The sequence below is a fragment of the Macrotis lagotis genome, chromosome 5 (assembly GCF_037893015.1).
Source record: "Macrotis lagotis isolate mMagLag1 chromosome 5, bilby.v1.9.chrom.fasta, whole genome shotgun sequence".
Lineage (NCBI taxonomy): Eukaryota > Metazoa > Chordata > Mammalia > Peramelemorphia > Peramelidae > Macrotis > Macrotis lagotis.
In genome coordinates, this window is record NC_133662.1 from 122,822,960 (window position 1) to 122,842,763 (window position 19,804).

The 19,804-nt window shown below is 35.6% G+C and overlaps 1 protein-coding gene across 4 annotated transcripts in view; it reads right to left on the reverse strand.

The window, feature by feature from the left end:
* CEP85L (centrosomal protein 85L) overlaps window positions 1-19,804 on the reverse strand; it is a 129,539-nt gene that overhangs the window by 24,656 nt on the left and 85,079 nt on the right. For all 4 annotated transcript variants that reach the window (XM_074187451.1, XM_074187450.1, XM_074187452.1 and 1 more), the window contains exons 5-6: window positions 9,579-9,696; window positions 100-282 (exon numbers count right to left, since the gene is read on the reverse strand). In XM_074187451.1, coding sequence (XP_074043552.1) covers window positions 100-282; window positions 9,579-9,696 — 301 coding nt within the window. The remainder of the gene's footprint in view (window positions 1-99; window positions 283-9,578; window positions 9,697-19,804) is intronic.

The window sequence follows — 19,804 nt, forward strand, 5'->3', positions numbered from 1 at the left end:
TGTTGACTATCTTGGAAACCCAACAAAGCAAATCAGTGCAGTTTGAGTGGCCACTATTCTAAAAGACCAGAAAATAAAATACTGTAAAAAAACATGTACCTTCTCTTCCAGTTTCTTCTTCTCTTCATTAGATTTACTTGCACTTTGCTTGAGAAACTCATTGAGTTGCAAAAGCTCTTTCTCAGCAGATGCAAGCTTTCCTTCAAGTTCATCATGTTCAGGGCGAGATATTGATTGATCAGAAAATGGAGCCTGAAGGGAAGCATTATCATATTGTGGTTGCTAGATGAGAAAGACCAAAGATGGAATAAAAAAGATTTTTTTTATTGTCTTAATGAGCAAGAACTGAAAAGAAAATACAAATCATAGTTTTATCTTTTGCATTAATATATTCATATAGAATATGAGTTGTATGTGAAATGGACACAACACATAGGAACAGTTTGTCTCTCCAGATGCAATGGCATCAAACGATTCAAACAATTCTATAAAAATATATGTAGGATACAAAGATTTCTTCAGGGTGTATAACAATTTTGGAAAAAATATTTGAATATTTTCCCTGAGAGAATGAATCCATAGAAGTTAGACTTCAGAGGTCAATATCTGGAATCAGGCAATTTGGGTTCAAAATCTGGCTGTTATTAAATAGACATGTATGATGTACTATGGTCTCAGTTTTCTTATCTATTCAGGTCTTTTTCAATTCCAAAAAAGGAGTAAAAATGAAAATAGGTATCAAGGTATATTCTATAACCTTCAAACAGAGAAGATAATACAGACTGAAATGGTTCATGCTGGATGGGCTCTGCAAAGACAGGAAAATAAGGACCCTAAAGAAAGAAGATGTACTAGACTATCTGAAAAATAACTGAATACTGATCAATTAACAGAAATTTATTAAATGCCTATGAACTAGATGCTAGAGACAAAAAGTCTTGGAACAGGAAAAACTTGAAGCATCTAGTTAAGGTGCCTTAGTGCATGGAGCGGCAGACTTACAGTCAGAGACCCAAGTTCAAAGCCTGCTTACTTAGATGTTACTAACCTTACTTTACTAGCTGTGTCACCCTGACCAAGTTCCATAATGTATTTTGGTCTTTCTTCATCTGTAACATTATAATAAAAGCACCTTCTTTCAGGTTAGTTGTGGAGGCTCAAATGAGATAACAAATATGAAGTACTTTGCAAATCTTATCATTATAAAAATGCTGCTCCCTGTTATTATATACAACAAATATGCAAGAAAAATCCTAAACTTCATATTCTTTGATCTGGCAATCTTAATTATTATTATTATTATTAATATTAATATTATAGATATATATGTGAAAGAGGTCAAAAAGGAAGACAGGTAAAATATGTACCAAAATAATTCTAGCAGCACTTTATATATAATAGAAGTTAAAAATCAAGATAGGATCTATCAACTGAGGAATTGCTAAATAAATATTAAATTTAAACAAAATATGAATATGAATATAATAGTTTCACTAGAGAAGAAAAATATCAAAGACTCTGAGAAACACTGAGATGACTAGATGAAACGATGCTGAATTAAGTAAGCAGAATTAGAAGAAAACCATGTTAAGACTGTCAAGTTCTGATTAAATTTCATGGCCAATACTGGTGCTGGAGAACTAATTTTTGAACCAACTTCCTTTTTCTAGTACATGGCTTACTATGAGTGAAGAAAATGCTATTAGATTCAGTCATTTTGTCACTGTTTTTATGAAAATATTACACATCCATTTAAGGAATAAATGGGAACTTTAAGGACCGCTGGTTCATTCTGTGTGAAAATAAAGAGGAAGAATAATAACACCTAAAAATATAACATATCAATCTTCTAAGTCAATTTCACTATTTTGTAATTACACCTGTTAAAATTTAACAGACTAAAATATCAGGCTCAAATTAGATGGGGGAAAAGGGGTCTCCAGCTTCATTAACAACTGTTAATGAAGACCAACAAAGTCTATAAACACTGTATGAAAGAAAAGAAACAAAACAGCCTCTAATCCCACCAAAAAAAAAAAGACAGAAATAAAAGCTGGCTTATCAAAAGTTCTGAACAATAAGAATTGGAAGAAGTAAAATAAAACTTTTATCACCTATACCTAGCAACATTATTTTAAAAGTAAAATTAAACCTAGAGTCCCAGCTGTTGAGATAAAAACTCTTCAATAAAAACTGTTGAGAAAATTGGAAATTAGTATGGAAAAAACTTGGATTAGACCAACACCTCACACCCTATACTAAGATAAGATCAAAACAGAATCAGGATTTAGACATAAAAAACAATATTATAAGCAAACTAAAAGATCAAGGAGTAGTTTACCTGTCAGATCTATGGAAAGAGAAGCAGTTTATGACCAAGGAAGAGATGGAGAACATCATTAAAAACCAACTAGGTAATTTTGATTACATTAAGTTTAAAAAGCTTTTGCACAAACTCACTGTAACCAAGATCAAAAGAAATGTAGTAAATTGGGAAACAATTTTTACAACTAGTATTTCTGATAAAGGACTCATTTCTAAAATATACAGAGAACTGAGTCAATTTACAGATGAGGAAATCAAAGCTATCCACATTCATATGAAAAACTGCACTAAATCATTATTATTCGAGAAATGCAAATTAAAGCATATCTGAGATACCACCTCACACCTCAATGATCAATGTTGGAAGGGATGTGGGAAATCTGGGACACTAATACATTGTTGGTGGAATTGTGAACTCATCCAACTTTTCTGGAGAGCAGTTTGGAATTGTGCCCAAAAGGCAATAAAAATGTGTATACTCTTTGATCCAGCAATACCACTACTGGGTCTATACCCTGAAGAGATGATGAAAAAGGATAAAAACATCACTTGTACAAAAATATTCAAAGCAGCCCTGTTTGTGGTGGCAAAGAATGAAAATTAAATGAATGTCCTTCAACTGAGGAATGGCTTAACAAACTGTGGTATATGTGTGTCATGGAACACTATTGTTCTATTAGAAACCAGGAGGGACGGGATTTCAGGGAAGCCTGGAGGGATTTGCATGAACTGACATTGAGTGAGATGAGCAGAACCAGTGATGTTCAACCTTGATGGACTAGCTCATTCAATCAGGGACAATTTGGGACCGTTTGCAATGGAAAATTATCATCTGTATCCAGAGAAAGAACAGTGGAGTTTGAACAAAGAACAAAGACTGTTACGTTTAACTTAGAAAAAACAACCCTTTATCTTACTATATAATTTTACTATCTCTCTAATACTTTATTTTTCTTCCTTAAGGATATGATTTCCTCTCTCATCACATCTGTGCGGGGTAGGGAAGCAAGAATGGGGGAAAATTGTAAAATTCAAAATAAATTGGGTCATTTCACAACCTGTGGCCAATAGTACCCAACCAAGTTATATGGTTTCTCCATGGAGGAGGGAAAAAGCCTTACAAAAGTAAATAGGATGAACCAGAGCTTAAGCTCCACTGGAACAAACTATGAGAACTCAAATGTCAGCTACTTCCACACCATAACAATGTATCAACAGAAGATTTGAGTGGAAAGACTGTATACATTCCCTTATAACAAAGAAGACCGTTAAGATTTCTAAAGGAAAGGGAGGGCAGTGGATAGAGTACTGACCCTGAAGTCAGGAGTACCTGAGTTCAAATCTGGCCTCAGACACTTAATAATTACCTAGCTGTGTGGCCTTGGGCAAGCCACTTAACCCTATTTGCCTTGAAAAAAAAAACCTAAAAAAAAGATTTCTAAAGGAAGGACTATAATTTAAAAGATATTATCAACAATATAATTACTACTTAGTAAGTTCGGGTAAAAGGCATTAATAATTAAAAACCGGGGGCAGAGCCAAGATGGTGACATAAGAACAAACTTTCATAGGAGCTCTTTCCAAAATATTCCAAAAACCTTAAAATTATGACTCTAACTAAATTTTCAAGACATGGAACCCACAGAAAGATGCAGTGAGGCAATTCTCCAGTTCAAGGTAATCTGGAAAATAGTGGGAAGGCTCTGTTCCATGGAGTTGGAGGAGGCAGCAGCACACCAGAGTAAAGGAGCTTCACCCTTCCAGAAACAGCCCCAGGGCACCTGGCTCCTGGCAGCAGAAGCAGTTTCCTGACCTACCACCCCAGGGAGCACCAAGCACAACGTGCAAGGTCAGCAGGGAGACCTCTGCCAGAGTGAGCACAAAGCCCAGGCCAGAGTGACTCTCCTCAGTGTGGCTGCAGCCCTTAGAGCAGCCCAGATCCCAGGAAATGAAAGCAGGCCTGTGGAGCTGCCCAGCAAGAGACACTGCAGCCCCTGCCGCCCACAGAAGATAAGAGAATGGAGGAAGACTTTTGAAGTCTATCCTTTGTCCCTGGGACAGGACTCTGGGGCTTTGACCATATTCAGACCCTGGTCCCACTTTGGGGCTCCCATAGAACAGGGACCTTCGTCACAGCCTCAGGGCAGAGGGGGGTGAGTTTGTGGTCATTCACAGACCAGGAGAGCATTCAGAGCCTCCCATAAGACCTTGAAGAAACTGAGGTCCTTGCAGGGGTGTCCTAATACTCAAAAGCTCAGGAAGCACCCCAAAACCAGGCACAAGATGGGGAAATGAGTAAACAGGGAGGAAAAAAAAGGAACTGGACCATTGACAAGTTACTATGTCTATGATTCCCATGGAGCATCAAAGCATCTAAAGACTCCAAGAAATATAGAAGTGTGTCTCAGAATATGACAGCGCTCAAAAAAGATTTTGGAAATCAAGTAAGGGAGGTAGAAGAAAAATTGGGAAAAGAAATGATAGAAGCAGGAAAAACATGAAAGCAAAGTCAGCCACTTAGTCAAGGAGATCCAAAAAAATGTTGAAGAAAATAACATGTTAAACACCAGTTTAAGTCAAATGGATGATACCGTTCAAAAAAGTTATTGAAGGAGGCTAGGTGGTACAATGGATAGAGCACCAGCCCTGGAGTTAAGAGTACCTGAGTACAAATCTGGCCTCAAATACTTAATAATTACCTAGTTCTGTGGCACTGGGCAAGCCGAGAAGAATGCTTTAAAAAGCAGAATTGTCCAGATAAAAAAGGAGATAAGAGAGCTCTCTGAGGAAAAGAAATCATACAGATGTAGAATAGCGCTAAAAGTAGCTGATGACTTTGCAAGAAAACAAGACACAATAATTCAACAGCAAAAGAATGAGAAACTAGAAGAAAATGTGAAATATCTCATTGAAAGAAAAAAACAACTGAGCTGGAAAACAGATCCAGAAGAGATAATTTCAAAATTATTGGGCAATCTGAAAGTCATGTTCAAGAAAAGAGCCTTGATATCATTTTAAAAGAATTTCTACAGGAAAACTGCCCTGACATCCTAGAAGCAGAGGGTAAAAACAGAAATTGAGAGAATCATCAACTATCGATCTCCCCCAGAAAGTGATCCAAAAAAACAACCCCCAGGAATTCCCAAGTCAAAGAGAAAATATTACAAGCAGCCAGAAGGAAACAATTCAAATATTATGGATTTACAGACAGGATTACACAGGACTTAGTACCAACTACATTAAGGGCTCATAGAGCTTGGAGCATAATATAATATAATATTCCAGAAGGCAAAAGAGCAAAAGAATTAACTACCCAGCAAAACTGAATATCCTCTTCCAGGGGGAAAAGATGGACTTTCAATGAAATGGGGGAATTTCAAATGTTCCAGAGCTTAATAGTAAGTTTGATATTCAAGTAAACGAGTCAGGTGAAGAATAGAGAGGATGGACAAGAAGGGTAAAGTATAAGGGATTTAATGATGAACTGTATGTATTCTTGCATGGAAAGATGATATTGATAATATTCATATGAACGTTCTTATTTATTAGAGCAGTTAAAAGGAGTTTTTATAGATGAGGCATAGGTGGAACTGAATTTGAAGGCATAATATATTGTAAAAATGGAGTCAATGAGTGAAAAGGAAATGTACTGGAAGTAAGAGAAAGGAGAGGTAGAATAGACAAAGACATTTCAAGTAAAATAGCTTTTGCTGTGGTATGGAGGGGGTAACGGTGAGGGAGAATGAGAGAGCCTTCATTCTCATCTGAAATGGCTGAGGGAGGAAACACTCAATAAGGTACAGAAATCTAGAAGAAAAAGGAGATGGGGGGGGAAGGGGGATGGGGGTGAGAGGCTACTCATATATAACACATTTTCTTTTTTACTTTCTGCAAGGTGGTGGGATTGGGTGGTCTATCTGGGACCACGGGGCCAGGTGGTTGCTGGGTCTCTGGGGTGGGATGTAGGCTTGGGATCTCTTGGTTCCAGGGCTGGTGCTTTGTCCTTTGCACTACCTGACTGGCCCCACAGCATATTTTAGAAGAGGGACAGAGTGAAAGGCGAGAGAAAATATAATAGATGATAGTGGGGAGGGAATTACAATCAGCAACAACAACTGTGGAAAAATATGGAAATAACTTCTTTGATGGAATTAGGATAAAGAATTTGATCCATCTGAGACAGAGTGATGGTATCTCAACACAGACTGAAGCACATTTTCCTCTTTCACTTTATTTTTCAAGAGGTTTTAACTTTGTGGAGAGAGGGGGGGTATTATGTTTATTCTTACAACAAGAATTAGTAATGTGTAAATAAATTGAAGAAAATTTAAAAAAAATGAAAAACCCTCTTCTTTAGACTTCTCTATCACTAAAAGAACATGAGGAGGGGCAGTTGGATGGCACAGTGAATAGAGCACCAGCTCCGGAATCAGAGGACCTGAGTTCAAATCTGGTCTCAGACACTTAATAATTACCTAGCTGTGTAAGTCACTTAAACCCCATTGCCTTGTAAAAAACAAAACAAACAAAAAAAATGAAAATGAGGAATTTTAAAGCTTTAGAATGAAAGCACCAATTTTCGACTGACCCCAAAGATATCATTTCTATTCTCTTTCAGCTACATAAATGTCCTGTTTTCAACAATCCACCTTATATTAGCACTGACCAACACAGTGATGGTGTGAAGTCAGAAAAGCAGAATTCAAATTCAGCATCAGATACCTTACAGCAATGTAATACTGGCTAATCACTTAACTTTTGTCTGCCTCATCTGTTTCCTCATCTGTAAAAAAGGGATAATAGGCCCTACTTTCAAGGACTATTATAAGAATCAAATAAAATACTATTTCTAGAATACTTGGCCAATCTAAAAGCACTATATAAATGCTGACTCTTGTTATTATTGATATTTAAAAAACAAACCAAAAAGATTTTTCTAGAGTATGATCTTAAGAATTCACAAAACTAATTTTTTTATAAATCGTATTTAATGAAAACGGCTTAAGACCAATTACATACTATTTCTTTCACCTATTCTAGGTCAAATACATTCTACATCAAAAACATTCTAGATCAAATAACTGATCAATATGATCATTTTTGCAATTTGATATAATTAAAATAATGAAAGGCAACAGAGTTTAGCATCACATTTATACTCTTCCAATCTTTTACTTAGCTTTTTTAAAAAGAAAATGAAATTATACTTGGTTATAGACTCTTAAACCCTAGTATTTTTCACCTGATGCCAACCTGACCTTAGCAAACTGATCTTATTTTCCCAAAGGGAATTTTTTTAATTTATAACTTCTAGTTTCCCAGAAACATCTAAAATCATCCACCAGTTATTTTTAAAAGGCCTTCCTCTTCCCCCCCCCCCCCCCCCGCCGCCCCCAATATCCCTTTGGGACAATTTCCCCCAACTTATCCATGCATCTTATATTAGAGGGCCCTCTGCTGGACAGTTGCTATTAATATTTTCTTTACCCTTCAAACATTACACCATTTACTATCTTGATTGCCTAATTGTGATTTAATTTTAGTATAAAAAAAATAAATATTTAGAAAAGGTGAAAATTGTTCTGATAAGGGGGGAAAGAATATTGTAATCTAAACAGGTATGGATCTACATACATACACATACATATATATCACAGACATAAATTAAGTATAGTATCATGGAATCTCCCTAGTGATAACTCCTTAATCAATTTAGTACACTACTCAAAAAAGCAATTATTTCCAACTTTTATCTGCTGCCACAAAAGTCTTCTTTCCCCCTCTTAGTTAAGTTTACCTCATACCTCACAAAAATAAGAGCTCTCTCTCCTTCCATGACTCAAACTACTACCTGTTCTTCACTTCTATTTTATGTGAAGAGGTGACACTTCTACTTCTGATTCCTCTAGACACCCCTGATCTACCCTCTTCTCCAGCTAACTGCTTTCATTATCTGTCATCTACTTGTCAACTATTCCCTACTTTGACCCTTTTGTTGTCTATAAACCTGCCTATATCACCTAATCTTTAAAAAATTCTCCCCTGATGCAAGTGTTTTATTTAGCTCTTGTCCTTTATCTCTCCTCTTTCTTGGCTACAACCCTTGAGAATGTCATATAGACTAGTGTCTCCACTTCTCTTAATCCTAAATCCACAGCAACTGGTTTCCAATCTCATCATTCTACAAAAACTGCTCTCTCCAAATTTAGCAATGATCTTGTAATTACCAAATCTCATACTTTGTTCAATCCTCATCCTTTTCTTGCGTCTTTTAAGTCTTTGACACTAATACTTCACTTCCTCCTTTTGGGACATACTCTTCTCAGGGTTTTATGAAACTACTCTTTCCTGGTGTTCTTCCCATCTTTCTAACTATTCCTTCACAATCTCATCCATGTTACTCCCATACTCAAATTTAATACATTCCAATGACTCCCTATTATCTCCAGAATCAAATCTACAATTATCTGTGGCTCTTCACTCCACTTCATTCCTTAAGATTCAGTTATTCTGGCTCTTTTTGTTGTTCTCAGAGAACTACACTTTAATTCCTGACTATGCATTTGAAGCATAATGTCCCCCATGCCTGAATTGCTCTTCCCCCTCACTATTGACTCCTAACTTCCTTAAAAACTAGTCTAAAATTCCTCCTTGGACTGGAGATATCCCCTGGGTTTTTTTTCCCTCCCATGCTTTTGTTCTAAGATCCTCTTTTATTTGCATATATTGTCCCATTACTTTCTTTGTGTTCTCAGACTTAGGACATGTCTGCAACATACTAAGTGATGAATAAGTCATTGACTTGATAAAAAATGGAAGTTGCAAAACGTAAACTAAAGGATTTCTTGGCAAAGCTATCATATAATAAACTTCTGGTATTTCAGTAGCTAAAGTACAAAACTGACAAGTGATATCAATTTTAAAAGGCATAAATAATTTTATATGATCTCATTTGAAATCTATTGTCCTGATGAGGGAGATGAATACATTTTCCATGACACTGCAACTATTAAAAATGGGTAGAAGAACGTGAATCCAGATCTCCCTTGATCCGAAGGTCAGTAGTCTGTACACTAACTAAAACATCCTACCACACTTTAATCGTGAAATAAATTCTGCTATACAACAAAAACCAGTTTAAAGTTCTTAGAGATTTGTTATTCAATCTCTAGGCAAATTGTACTTAGCTAAAAGATTCTTAGGTCTAGGGTACGAGTACACAATATGATCATTAAAAAATACCTGTATCTTACCTGTAAACCTGCAACATAAGAATCCTCACAATTTGCATAAAGACCCAACATGGCATGTTGTGCTCGTAATTCATTATCCCTGATCCTCTGATGTAGATTGGAAATTTGTTGTTTCTGTCTACAAAACAAATCCAAAATTGGTTACAAAAAAGTAAACACATTTCTCAGGGGAAATTCTCATTTTACCCTAGTTGCAAGGAAACAAAAATCAACATTTTATTGAACTTAATATTCATTAAAATTTCCCTGTTCAAAATGATTACACATGAAACCATGAATTGATATTATATACAATTTATTTTTAAATTACATATTAATCTAGAGAAAGAATTGTGTACTTTGAACAAAGACCAAAGACCATTACCTTCAATGGGGCGATTATCTTATTGCATAATTTTGCTATCACTTACACTTCATTTTTCTTCTTCAAGGATATAATTTCTCTTTCATCACATTCAACTGAGATCAATGCATACCATGGAAACAATATAAAGACTAACAGAATGGCTTCTGTGCATGTGGGGGGGGGGGGAAGCAAGAATGGGGGAAATTATAAAACTCAAAATAAAATCATTCTTAAAAATAAATAAACAAGAGGCAGACATAAGAAAAAGGAATTCATCCCTACTTTATCATATAGATGTCAAATGCCATTAGGTTAGAATTATTATATATTTTCACACTTTCTTTATCCCAAGGCAGTTCACTTTTGGGATCAGAGGTAGACTTTGGTAGGAGCCAAGAAGGATTCCAAGAAAAGAGAACATGAAGATTTGACTTCACAAGACTATGTGGAGGGTGGCTAGGTGGCGCAGTGGATAAAGTACCAGCCCTGGAGTCAGGAGTACCTGGGTTCAAATCCAGTCTCAAACACTTAATAATTGCCTAGCTGTGTAGCCTTGGGCAAGCCACTTAACCCCATTTGCCTTGCAAAAACCTTAGAAAAAAAAGACTATGTGGAAGTAGTCAGAGAATCATTAAGGTGATTTTGTTTAAACTAGGCACCACAAGTAAAGGTTAATGAAATAAGGAACTGGGAAATGAGGGAGAAAAGGTTTTTTTCCCTAAGCAACTTTCCTGTTTGGAATACTTTAACTCTCTAAGGACAGTACATTTAATGACATGAGTACACTTTCCAACTACTCAAATAGTGTCTAATTCCTGTACAATTCATATGCTTCTAAGATCCTTGATTTAAATCCATTCCCAAGAAGTCAATTCAATAAAAATTAAGTAAATGTCCTTCAACTGGGGAATGGCTTAAACTGTGGTATATGTATCTGATGGAACACTACTGCTCTATAAGAAACCAGGAGGGACGGGAATTTAAGGAAGAATGGAAGGATTTGCATGAAGTGATGCTGAGCAAGATGAGCAGAACCAGAACATTGTACACCCTAACAGCAGCATGGGCCTGATGATCAGTCTTAATGGACTTGTTCAGTTCATCAATGCAACAAAAAAAGAAAAAAGGTTCTCAGAGTAGGGAAAGGAAATTTAATTATTATTCCTTAATTATAGCTCCAAATGTTATTAAAAAGTGAATTTCAGAATATATATTAGAAAACAAAATTCAAAGGATGCTGCTTATGCAAAATGTATTTTAAGAATAAAGAATTAAGCAGAAAAATATCTTAAAATGAGAATTACAATCACGATTTCAATTCAAACAAAAGCAAATATAAATAATATAAAATAAACAAACAGAAACTCTACTGTGATTAAATAATATTAAAGGTAGATATGTGCCAATCATAACAATAATCTTAAAAAACTAACAAATGAAAAGATACAATATATTGATTCTAGATGATTTCAATGTTCCTGTGTCAGAGTTTGAAAAATCTAACAGAAAAAAAAGACGAAAATAAAGATTAGATAGAAAACATGTATTTTGAAAAATCTACAGATATTTCAGGATGGATTACTGTTCAATAACAAAAAAATCAAGTTAAATGTTGAAAAGCAAAATGTGTGAGATAAAAATCCACTGGAAAAAAATAGACTACTCTGAGCAAAAAAGAAAGTTTATTTTGACTTTTCTCAAGAAAAGGACAGACTCCAAGTCTCAAAAGGTAGTGAAGATCAAGGAGCTGCCCTGAGGTGACAGTCAAGCAAGATTATTATGGTGCGATTCCCCTCTCCCTAGCCCCCTCTCTTCCAACCTGATTGGTTAAGGTTTTCAGAGTTACAATCTTTATGCCAAAAATCTACCTGGTAACAAAGAAAATAAAATGTTTTCATAGAAAATTACTTCACCATACAGATGACAAAGATATCAGAAGATTTCTAATGACCTTTTGTTATCTAAATGAATTAATGTCTGAGTACAAGGTCTTCTTAGTACTTATCAAACAAGAGGAGGCAGTCTACTATTCTCCCAGTCTATCATCAACTAGGTGGCTAACTAAGAATGCAAGGTCTCATAGCTGGAAGTATTCCACTATTTCCCTCCTTAACAGAATCGGGAGGGTATCTGACTGAGAATGCAAGACCTCTCTCCCTCTTTTCTTCTAAGAATAGTTTAAGGGTAATGGTCCATCTTTGTTTTAATGATTTTTAACCCTGAGAGGACTTCACTAGGAATATTAACTCAAAAGGAAATATTCCACTCAAAAAGAATGTAACTTGTGCAAATTTATCCTTCAAAGCTCAATATTTTCATGGACCTTTTCATGGAAAGAAAATTGACTTTCAAAACTTTCCAACATTCTTTGAGATAGCCATAGTTGTTGAGTAGAACTTTTAAAACACAAACAGCAAAAAAGAAAATTAAGGAAGGCAAGAAGAGTTGTTATATTTTATAAATTTCTTTGTCTTAAAAAAAGAGAGACTAACTAAGAGATTGAATGATTAAATAAAAATAGCCTAGAGAAAGGAAAAAGGATGGGTTGAACTACTTAAGTTTAAATTAAGAATATTATGAAGTGTAGGCACAAATAAAGCTCATTCAAACAAAAAAGAAAGGAGAAAAGAGGGTTAATTAATAAACTTAAATTGGAAACATTAAGTCAGATGGTAAAGGTAAAATTTTAAGAGATTTGAGTTGGTTAAGCAAAGGAGGTAAGGGAGATTAATCTGCAAAACTAATTTTTTTTAATTTAAAATATAGAGCAGGTCAAAACTTTAAGGATGAACTAAGGAGAAGAAAAGTTGAGATTAATGGGATAAAAGACTCAGGTAACAGGTGGTAATTCTAAGTGACAAGAATTAGGGATATAGGAAAGTGGGATAATAATCTATAGGATATTAGGATATATGCACATATGGGATATATATTAGTATATGTCTATAGGATAAATTAGATTCAAGGTAATCATTGTAATTTTGTGTTGATTTTATCCACCTACTTTTGGGTAAATTATGGTATCTCCAGAACTATCTCCACAAACAGATTATTACTGAGGGGAAAGAAAGATTTCAATAGGAAAGGAAAAAGATTTGTTTTGGATATGCTAAGGTTGAAGTAACAATAAGGTAAGTAATATTCAACTAGCAATTGAAAATAGGAGACTTTGTTGTAAGGATGGAGAACAATGATATAATTTACATTCACATAGATAAAACTTGCAGTCATGGTAGTGGATGACATCATCAAAGGAGTGAGTAGAAAATCTTGGTGAACCTATTGCAGCTATCAGCAGAAAGTCAAAATGCAGATTCAACAAGGAAGTGGAGGTGTGATCAAAGCAGAGGAAAATCTTAAGAGTGCAGTATTAGGGGGTGGCTAGGTGGCACAATGGATAAAGCACCAGCCCTGGAGTCAGGAGTACCTGGGTTCAAATCCAGACTCAGACACTTAATAATTACCTAGCTATGTGGCCTTGGGCAAGCCACTTAACCCCATTTGCCTTGCAAAAACCTAAAGAGTACAGTGTTAAAGAAATGAAGAAAGGTATCAATAAATTAATAAATAAGAAAATAATGGCAGAAAGTAATAGTGCATCTAGGTGGCTAGTATGCCAGTCTTGGAGTCAGAAGGATTCATCTTACTGAGTTCAAATCTGACCTCAGATACTTTACTAAATAACCCTTTATCGTTTAGTGCAATTTGCCTCAATTTCCTCTTCTGTAAAATGAGTTGGAGAAAGAAATGGCAAACTATTCCATCAGCTTTCCCAAGAAAACCTCAAATAACATAATAAGTCAGTCATAACTGAAAAATTATAGATCAAAATCAGGGAGTTTTTGATATTTTTTTAAGACTGAACAAGGGCAGCTAGGTGGTGCAGTGGATAAAGCACCAGCCCTGGAGTCAGAAGTACCTGGGTTCAAATCCGGTCTCAAACACTTAATAAATAGCTAGCTGTGTGGCATTGGGCAAAGTCACTTAACCACATTTGCCTTACAAAAGCCTAAAAAAAAAAGTAAAATAAACAAATTACATGTTAAATTTAACATGAGAGTACTAACACTCCTTTGGTTTGCCTTTGTTCCTTTCTCAACTTCATTCTGTTCTCTCGTCAATCTTTAATGTTCAATTTGCAATTTTCTCGTTTTCCTTTTTGGCATCACTCCTACTACCTACTGAAATCCTCCATAAAACTGCCTGTCTGTGCATTAAAGAATAAAAATAAATGAATAAAAATAAAAACAAAGGCCTTCCCTTATAATAAGTATAGCATTAAGGAGGATGAAGAATACCTTTGGGAAAAAGTAGGATCTAACATGAGACTTTAAGGTAATCAGGAAGAAAAAGTAAGGAGAAAAGTTCCAGACCAGAGAAAAAGCCTAGAGGCAGGAGATAAAATGCTATAATGCAAAAAAAGGGCTAAAATGGCATTGGATCAAAAAATACTTGGAGGAGGAGCTAGGTTGCTCAGTGGACAGAGAGAGCAGGGGCCCTGGAGTCAGGAGTACCTGAGTTCAAATCTAACCTCAGATGCTGAGTAATTACCTAGCCACTTCACCCCACTGCCTTGCAAAACTAAAACAAAAGAAACAAAAGACAGAACAAAAAAGTACTTGGAAATGAGTAAGGTGAAAGAATACTGCAAAGGTAGAAAAGGACCAGGTTATGAAGAAGCTCAATAGAGGATTTTGAATTTGATCCTGAAGATTATAGGGAATCACTAGAATTTATTGAATAAAAGAATGCAAGGCTGCATAAGTAGATCTCAGAATCATGAAATTCACACAGATAAGATCACCAAGGCAAAAAGATTGAAAGAACATTTCTCAAACTCTGTGTGCTGTCAGAGCCCCTTTACACACTTAAAAGATGTTGTTAAGTGTCCCAAAGCTTTAATTTATTTGCTTATATCTAAAGATATTTACTACATTAGAAATTCAAAAAAGTAAATTTAAATATTTACTACTCATTTAAAATTACAAACTTATTACATGCCAAAATAAAAATATGAAAAATAACAATTCTCAAAAAAATAGAAGTGTCATTATTTTACATTTTTGCAAAGTTTGTGTATTGCTTAATAGAACTAAGCCTACATCCCATGAATTTTGGTATATTATCTCATTATTGTCATTAAGTGAAACTGATTGATTCTGCACCCATTTTTATCTTATCTTGCTATAGGGTGTGCTCTCTATGTTGGTCTAATACTAGTTTCTGCCATACTCTCTTCCAGTTTTCCAACAGTTTTTATCAAAGAGTGAGTTCTTATTTCAGAAGCTGGACTCTTTGGGTTTATCAAAAAGAAGATTACTATTACATCTATTCCACTGATACACTACTCTATTTCTTAGCCAGTACCAGACAGTGTTGATAACTGATGCTTTAGAATATAATTTTAGTACAGTTAGGCCACCTTCTATTGCAATTTTTTTAATCAATTCCCTTGAACTTTTTGTTCCTCCATATAAGTTTAGTTACTATTTTTTCTAGCTCACTAAGGTAATTTTTTGGAAGTTTGATTGGTATGGCATTAAATAAGTAATTTAATTTTTATTATATTAGCAATCCCTATCCATAAGCAATTCTTATTTTCCCAGTTATTTAGATCTGATTTTGGCCTTGGCAGGTAGATTCCCAAGTATTTTAACTGCTTTGATTGTATCTTATAAATTTTAGTACGAATTTCTTGTTCTTGTTATTGTCTTGGATGAAATTATTAATTCTATGATTTGTGGTTTGATCAACTTATTCTTTGGACTTAGGTTATTTGGTTTCCAATTAATTTTAGATCTAACTCTCCATAGCCCTTTATGGCCTGTGATTTTTATTGTATCATGATCTGCAAAGAATGCATTCAGTATTTCTGCCTTTCTGTATTCAATTGAGGTTTTTATGTAGGTGTTCTATACTACAGAAGAAAAGTACATGTGTTCCTATCGCCATTTAATTTTCTCTAGAGGGCTATCATATCTAAGTTTTCAACATTCTATTGACTTAAATTTCCTTCTAGCTCATTTTATGGTCAGATTTATCTAATTCTGAGAGAGGGAGGTTGAAGTCTCCCACCACCAGAAGAGTATTGCTATCTATGTGGCCCTGTAAATCATTCAGTTTCTCCTTTAAGAATCTGGATGCTCTACCACTAGGTGCATACATATTTAGTGCTGAAATTATTGAAATTTAGTATACAAATTGACATTTTAATTGTCTATGGCATCTTTGGGGAGAATATATTCCTTCCTTGTCTCTTGTAATGAAATCTATTTTTGCAGTTGCTTTAAGTGAGATAAGGATCATTTCTATGATATGTTGTTTTCCCCAGGAATAAATTATTTAGTTTTCAATAAATTTTTAGTCTATTTTCTCCTAGTTCTTTATTACACTCAATTTTTCTTGTATGATCTCAAAAGGATGCGTCCAATATTTCTACCTTTCTGTATGTGATTGTGAAATTTTCATGTCTTAATATATGACCAATTTTTGCATATGCTACTGAGTTAAAGCTATATCTATCCCCATTCAGTTTTCTCCAGAGATTTATCTAATTCAGATTTTCTAAAATCCTATTCAACTCCTTTCTTATTTACTTTGGTTAGATTTATCTAGATATGAGAGGTAGAGACTGAGGTCTCCCAGTAGAACAGGACTGTCCTCTCTTTCTGTAACTCAATTTTTCCTCTAAGGTTATGGATGCTATATGTACATATTTTCTTTAAGAAGACCATGACAAGAGGTGGAGCCAAGATGGCAACAAGAACGGATTGTGTCTTAGGCCCTCTCTCATAAATCTTCAAAACTAAAGACTCTAACTAAATTTTCAAGTGACAGAACCCACAGATGGATCCAGTGCGGCAGTTCTCCTACTCAAGGTAACCTGGAAAAGAGCAGAAAGGCTCTGCTCCCCAGGGCTAGAGGGGCACCCGCCAGAGGGGTGGACCACTAGAGGGAAATAACTTCAGCCTCCCAGAGGCAGCCCAAGGTGCTGGGAGTCGCAGGTCACAGCAGCAAGGGAGTTTCCTGACCTAGACCCTGGGGTGCACCAGGCACAAATTGGGGGAACAGCAGGGACCTCTGCCAGAGCTAGCACATGAAGCCCAGCCCTCAGGGCACACAGAGAGCAGCATGGCTACCACAGTCCAGATCCAGGAAAACAGAAGCAGGCAGAGCAGGTAAGCTCTCCCCTTTATCGCTCAAGCGAGTCTATATTTTTTGGGGGGAAGGGGGTATTTTGTTTACTCTTAAACAAGAATATTTTGTTAATGTATAAAAAATTGACTAAATAAATATTTAAAAAAAAAGATGCAAGAAGAAGACCATGACATCAGGCAGGCGATGCCTTGACAAGCATGTTTACATGTTTAGTAAGCAGCTAGGTGGCACAGTGTATAGAGCACTGGCCTTGGAGTAAAGAGGATGGGAGTTCAAATCCAGCCTTAGACACTTGACATGTACTAACAGTGACCTTGTGTAAGTCACTTAACCCTGATTTCCTCACATCCAGGACCATCTCCAGTTGTTTTGATTTATATCTGGCCAATGGACCCAGATAGTTCTGGATGAGAAAGTGAGCGTGCACCCCCCGCCCAAATTCAATTAATGTGCTTGTCAAGGCAGCACCTCCCTGGTGTCATGGTCTCCTCCTTCCAGAATGAAGAACAAACCATCATCACCACCACCACCACAACCACCACCACCACCACCACCATCATCATCATCATCATCATCATCATCATCATCATCATCATCATCATCATCATCATCATCCTGTTTAGCATTTATTTTTTTATGGTACCTTTTAGCAAGATGTAGGTTCCTTATGTTTTTTGACCTTTCAGCAAGATGTAGGTTCCTTATGTTTTTTGATTAGATATAATATTGCTTTTTATTTTATCTAAGATCAGGATTGTTATTCCTGCTTTTTTTTTCCTTTTACTTCACCTGAAGCACAAAATATTTTTTGGCTCCAGTCATGCAAACAACATATTGTAGGATTCTGGTTTTAATCCACTCTATTATTTTCATCTTACAGGACACTTCATCCTATTCAGTCATAGTTATAATTACTGTGTATTTCCCTCCACCCTATTTTTCCCAATTTAAACTTTTCTCTCTTTCACCCTGTCCTTCCTTCTTCACCAGCGCTTTGCTTTTGATAACTACCTTCCTCAATCTGCCCTCCCTTATTTCCCCTTCCCTCTCCTACAGATACATTTCTATATCCAACTCATAGTTGTTTTTTGTTCACTTTGAATCAAATCTAATGAGAGTAAAATTCAAACAATGCTCAAACCCTCTCTTCTTTCCCTCCACTGCAAAATATCTTTTGTGCTTCTTTGTTGGATATGTTACACTGTTTTGCCTTACCCTTTCCTCTCCTCCATGTAAAATCCTTTATTCACCCCTTAATTTTTTTATACCATTGCATAAAAGTTAACCTATGACCACCCCCCTCTAGGTATATTCCTTTTTTTTTTAGATTGTTTTTTTGAAAGGAAAGTGGGGTTAAGTGGCTTGCCCAAGGCCACATAGCTAGGTAATTATTAAGTATGTGAGGCCACATTTGAACTCAGGTACTCCTGACTGCAGGGCCATTGCACTATCTACTGTGCCACCTAGCTGCCCCTAAGGTATACTCCTTCTAACTGTCCTAAGAGATACAGATTTCATGGATCATCTCATGTAGGACAGTAAACAATTTAACCTTACTGAATAACATGGTTTCTTTGCTCTTTTCTTGATGAGCTTCTCTTAAGTATTGTACTTAAATATCAAATTTTCTGTTCAGATCTGTTCTTTTCATCATTAAAGTTTACAAGTTCTCTTTCACAGAATGCCCTTTTCCCCTAAAAAATTATGCATAATTATGCTGAATAGTTCTTGGTTGTAATCTAAATTGAAATTTTTTACCTTTCACAATATCACATTCTAAGCTGTCTGATCCTTTAATGTAGAAGGTAAGTCCTGTGTAATCTGGATAATTCTGGAATTTGGCAACATTTTAGAGATTTCATTTTAGGATCTTTCAGATGATGATCATTCGATTCTTTCAATGACTTTTTCCCTCTTATTCCATTATATCAAAGCAGTTTTCTTTCATAATTTCTTAAAAGATGCTATTCAGGCTCTTTTTTTTTTTTTAAGTTTTTGCAAGGCAATGGGGTTAAGTGGCTTGCCCAAGGCCACACAGCTAGGTAATTATTCAGCATCTGAGGTTAGATTTGAACTTAAGTACTCCTGACTCCAGGGCCAGTGCTCTATCCACTGCACCACCTAGCCATCCCCAGGCTCTTTTTTTCAATCATGGCTTTCAAGCAGTCTGATAATTCTTAAATTACCTCTCCTGGATCTATTTTCCAGGTCAAATATTTTTCCATTGATGTATTTTCTCTATTTTTTTCATTCTTTTGATCTCGTTTGATTTGTTAATTTTGTGCAGAGTCATTAGCTTCACACTTGCACAATTCTATGTTTTAAGGAATGGGTTTCTTCACTAAGCTTTTATACCCGCTTTTCAATTTGGTCAATTCTACCTTTAAAGGGTTGTTTTCTTTGTCATTTTTTCTGGTTCCTTTTCTTTTGTGGTTCCTGTTGATTTTAGTTCTATAATTTTCTTGCATAACTCTCATTTCTTTTCCCATTTTTTCCTCCTATCTCTCTTAAAAACCTTTCTGAGCTATTTCAAGATGATTTTTTTTATTTGCAACAAATTCATCTTCCCCTTTAAGGCTTCCTCTGTAGGCATTTTGACATTGTTGTCCTCTTCTGAGTTTGTGTTTTCATAGTCCCTGTCACCATAGTGATTTTAATTGTTTGGGCTCTTTTTCTGGTTTTATTTTTTCCCCTCATTTTTTGGGTCTACTTTGTGACATTG